Source organism: Dipodomys ordii, unplaced genomic scaffold (genome assembly GCF_000151885.1).
Source record: "Dipodomys ordii isolate 6190 unplaced genomic scaffold, Dord_2.0 Scaffold29, whole genome shotgun sequence".
Lineage (NCBI taxonomy): Eukaryota > Metazoa > Chordata > Mammalia > Rodentia > Heteromyidae > Dipodomys > Dipodomys ordii.
Window position 1 is genome coordinate 1,139,941 of NW_012267245.1, and position 5,013 is coordinate 1,144,953.

The window sequence follows — 5,013 nt, forward strand, 5'->3', positions numbered from 1 at the left end:
AGGCAAGCGCTCTACCACTGAGCCACCTTCCCAGCCCATGCTTGGAGAATTCTAAGAACCAAGAGCTGAGTTCACAGCCAAGGTGCTGTCCCCATACCTATCTCAACCAAAACAGACCTCTGCCATCTTTGTCTTTTAGAGATCATCTTCTCTCGGGTGTGGTCTGTCATCCTCAGAGTCTAGCAGGCAGCCTACCCTGGTAAACAATCTGAGAATGAATGAGGCATCGGAAGAGGGGTCCCAGCTCTACCATTGAGTCACGTCTGCAGCTTACGAGAACTTCTTTTCCTCATCATTAAAATTTACCAGCCGGTCACTGGTGGCTCCCGCCTGTCATCCTAGCTACTCAGGAGGCTGAGATCGGAGGATCGCCGTTCAAGGCCAGCCTCGCCAGAAAAGTCTAAGCCTCCTCATTCCAAGTGACTACCAAAAAAAGAAGTGCAGGCATGGCTCCAATGGTAGAGCACCAGCCTTGAGTGAAGAAGCTAAGCCAGAGCACGGGGCCCTGAGCTCAAGCCCTAGAATACTGGTTCAAGAAAATAAAACTGGAAGCTTGGCCGTGAGGGCTTCTAGATTCCAGCCTGGTAGTGCTTGCAACTGCGGCTGCGCCATCGTGGCCGCTCTGGAACTTGTTCTTTGCTGGCCCTGGGCTGTGAAGACACGTGGACCCGATCGGGCAAACACGGGGGTACACTGAGTTCCTGCCCAGGGCCACATGAGCTAATAGGTTCATTGGAATCTGATCCCTTCCTCCACCCACTTCCATCAATTCACAGTGGCTGATTTTTTTTTTCTTTTCTTCCTCCTCCTCTCCTTTCAGTACCCTGTGTGTTTATTATCAGCTTTGAAGGGAAATTTTTGAAGTCAGGAGGTAGAGAGAAGGGCGGGTGCAGAGCTCAGCTGGTCAGAGGGGAAAATTCCTCCGTGGAATTTCAAATGAACTGGCCTGGATTATTTCCCAAAGAATTTTCTTGAAACTGTGTGCTCCGTTGGGTTTGTTTGTTCGTTTGTCTTTCCTCCCCTACCTTGATTTGAAACATAAAAAAAAAACAGTGTTTAGCCGGCCACCAGTGGCTCATGCCTGTAATCCTAGCAATTCAGGAGGCTGAGATCCAAGGATCGCTGTTCAAATCCTGCTTGGGCAGGAGCGTCCATGAGACTCTTACCTCCAGTTAACCACTAAAATGAGAGAGGGTAGGGAAGAGTTTATAATCAGGAGACCGAAACAGAAGGGTTCCTTGAGCTCAGGTATTATAGACCAACTTAGGTAACAGAGTGAGACCCCATTTCAAGGGGGAAAAGGGATAAAATAAGTTCAGAAAGTTTCCTTGTACTGATCTGAGAGCAAACCAAGTGGTCTATTTTTGGGGGGTTGGGGGCTTGAACTCTGGGCCTGGGACTGTTTCTGAGCTCTTCAGCTCAAGGCGAGGGCTCTACCACTTGAGTCACAGCACTACTTCTAGTTTTCTGATGGTTAATTAGACATGATAGTCTCACGGACTTTCCTGCCTGGGCTGGCTTTGAACCACAATCCTCAGATCGCAGCCTCCTGAGTAGCTGGGATTATAGGCATGAGCCACTGGCACTCGGCTCCAAGTGGTCTTTTTTGTGTGTATGTGCCAGTCCTGGTGCTTGAACTCCGGGCCTGGGTGCTGACCCTGCGCGTTTTTTTTTTTTTTGCTCAAGGCTTTACCACTTGAGCCACAGCTCCACTTCTGGCTTTTCAGTGGTTCATTGAGATAAGGATTTCGTGGACTTTCCTGCTCAGGCGGACGTTGAATGGCGCTCCTCAGATTGCACGCTCTTGAGTAGCTAGGATGATGGACACAAGCCATTGTCAACGTGCTAGCAGATGGATTTTTGTTTTAAAGTATCTCAAATAATCCATGTTTGTGTGTGTGTGAAGGGGGTGTTGTGCACATCCATGCCAGCCCCGGGGTTTGAACTCACTGTCCCTCAGCCTTTTCCAGGAAGGCTGGTGCTCTGCTACTTGAGCCACAGCTCCTCTTCCAGCTTTTTGGTGGTTAGTTGGAGTTCAGAGCTTGTGGATTTTTCTGCCTGGGCTGGCTTTGAACGGGGACCTTTAGATCTCAGCCTCTTGAGATGCTGACATTACAGGCATGAGCCACCTCAGTACCTGACTCAAAAGCTCTCCCCCCACCCTTTATTTTGGCTGGTCCTAGGGCTTGAACTCTTGGCCTGGGCACTGTCTCTGAGCCACAGCGCCACTTCTGGCTTTTTTGAGTAGTTTATTGGAGATAAGAGTCTCATGCACTTTCCTGCCTGGGCTGGCTTCGAACCACGATCCTCAGCTCTCAGCCTCCTGAGTAGCTGGGATGACAGGCGGGAGCCACTGGCTCCTGGCAAAGGGCCCCTTGTTTATAGAGGGAACTTTAATCTGACCTGGGTTCTGCTCTAAAGCCTGCTATTACCTAATTAGTATCGTGACCCTAGGCAAATGACTTAGACTCTGCCTCAGTTTCCCTAACAGTAGGGCCAGAATTCAAGGAAAGGGTACCTGGGAAGTCCAACATCCAGGATATCAGAAACTCCCCGGATGCTTAGCTCCCATCCTCCAGTGCTACAAGGGTGGTTTTCTGTTGATTGTTGTTGACTCTACCTCACACCTGACCCTGAGGCTTTTGCTCATTGGCTGGCGTTGTACCACCTGAGCCACGCCTCCAAGCCCCCTTGAAGGGGGAGTGGTGTTTTTATTCCACACGCCATAATCTCTATGACTAGAGAGACAGGGGCCTGGCGTAGGTGCTGATGAATTTTCTATTTGGCCTTGCTAAGCTCTGGCCAGTTACATCCCGGTCTCTTAGGAAACACGGGAAATCCTGGGTATGGGTGGAATTTTCCACGACTCTGAGCTTGTACCATCAGGGGCGCACTGCCGGCCCAGAGCTTCTCAGGATGGCTGCCGTGCATGCTGCCTTTTCTGTGTCCCGTCTTCAGATGGACCACGGGCACAGCTCACTGCAAGCCCTTCTCTCGTCGGAGTTCGCTTTGTTGACACAGTGAATCAGCTTGAGGTATCTGTTTGGGCCTGAAACCCTCAGGGATCATGTTTCCAGTTACAAAAGCTCCTTTTGTGCCAGGCCTCGCCTCTGTGGGCAGCAGCTTGGGTGCTGGAGGTCGGGTCTCTTCCTTGATGTGCAGACTGGAGCTTTAGATCGTTGCATTGGAAGGATCCAAACTTGACAGCAAATGGAAGGAAGAACATCCGTTCCATCATGGCCTTAGTCCAGGGAGTTTGGCTGGGGCCTCCTCATATGAGGCATTTCCAAAGAGATTGCTGCTGGGCACCGGTGGCTCACACCTGTAATCAATTCTAGCTTCTCAGAAGGCTGAGATCTGAGGATCAAGGTTTTAAGCCAGCCTGGGGCAGGAAAATACATGAGCCTTTTCTCCAGTGAACCACCAAAAGCTAGAAATGAAACTGTGGTTCAAGTGATAGACCACTGATCTTGGATGAATAAGGCTCAAGGATGTGCCCAGACCTGAGTTCAAGTCCCAGAACTCACAAAACACACACCACACACACCTACCTCCTCCCCCCCTCTTCCTGCCCCCCCCCCCCAGACCTTTAATCTGTACTCCTAGCTATCCGGGAAGCCGAGATCTGAAAATCATGGTTTGAGGTCAGCCCTGGCAAGACAAATCTGAGAGACTCTTTTTATCTCCAACTAACCAGCAAAAAGCCAGGGCTAGAGGCGTAGCTCAAGGCGCAGAATGCCAGCTTTGAATAACAACAACAACAAAAATCCAGGGAGAGCGCAAAGCACCGAGTTCCAGCTCCACAATTGGCACGCACGCACGTGGATGTGCGCACACATACACCCCAAGAAAAAAGAAATGGGTGGATCATATTATCACTTGTGGGTCTCACCATTTGGAGAATGGAAAAGATAAACCTGATTTCCCTAACCCTGGAGTTTGTGACGTTGACACCTGTGATTGGGTGAAATCAGGCATCTTTGCTACTTGGTAAAGTGATCAGGTGATGAGGGACAAAAGACCACTGTGTCTCAAACTGAAGGCAGAATGTGTCCGGGGAGGGGCCAGAGTGGGGGCTTGGGGGGGTTGGTACCAGAGACACCCCTACAGACCAGATTGAAGTCTTAATAATAGTGCTTTTTGTATCTTAAATGAAAGTCCTCAAGCTCCCACATGATCTCATCGGGTTTTGATTTTCTTTTTTTCTCTCTCTCTCCTCATCGATGTTTTTAGTTGGCTGATTGCAATCTTGGCCCAACTGAACCCTCTCTTTGGACCGCAGTTGAAAAATGAAACCATCTGGTATCTGAAGCATCATTGGCCGTGAGGAAGAAGCGCCCAGCCAATGAGGTGACTCTACCCTTCCCATCAGTACTGTGGGCGGGCCTTGGCTTTGTCTCAGCATCTTCTGGCCACTGTATCAGAATGGCAGAGCAGACTGTAGACGGCAGACGTGCTCTGGAGAGCACATAGGCATTTACTTCTGAGGCCTGAATCTCAGGAATTATCCAATAAGATTCTTTTTCTGCTTTTCTGGCTGGGAGGGTAGAACGGGGGCTTTGAACTCAGGGCCTTGAGCTTGCTAGGAAAGTGTTGTACCATTAGACTTATTCATCCTCTAGCCTCGTAAATCCGAGAAGTATTTATTTTTTTAGTGCTGCTACTGGGGCTTGAACTCAGGACTGAGCTCTGTCCCTTAACTTTTTTTCTCAAGCCTGGAGCTCTGTCACTTTAGCTATATAGCTCCACTTCTGGCTCTTTGGTTGTTAATGAGAGATAAGAGTCTCATAGACTTTCCTGCTTGGGTTGGCTTCAAACCAAGACCTTCAGATCTCCGTCTCCTGAGTAGCTAGGATTATAGGCGTGAGACACAATACTTGACTCATAGTGTTTTTTGTTTTTTGTTTTTTTTTTTGGGTCCTGTAGTGGGGCCTGAACTCTGGGCCTGGGCACTGTCCCTCAGCTCTTCAGCTCAAGGCTAGCGCTCTACCACTTGAGCCACAGCGCCACTTC

At 49.6% G+C, this 5,013-nt stretch overlaps 1 protein-coding gene across 1 annotated transcript in view; it reads left to right on the top strand.

Annotated features, from left to right (window-relative positions):
- Positions 1-5,013, top strand: part of Atp6v0e1 (ATPase, H+ transporting, lysosomal 9kDa, V0 subunit e1) — a 41,832-nt gene that overhangs the window by 15,413 nt on the left and 21,406 nt on the right. Inside the window, exon 3 of the mRNA XM_013016124.1 lies at positions 4,234-4,350. Coding sequence (XP_012871578.1) covers positions 4,234-4,327 — 94 coding nt within the window. The 3' untranslated portion in view covers positions 4,328-4,350. The remainder of the gene's footprint in view (positions 1-4,233; positions 4,351-5,013) is intronic.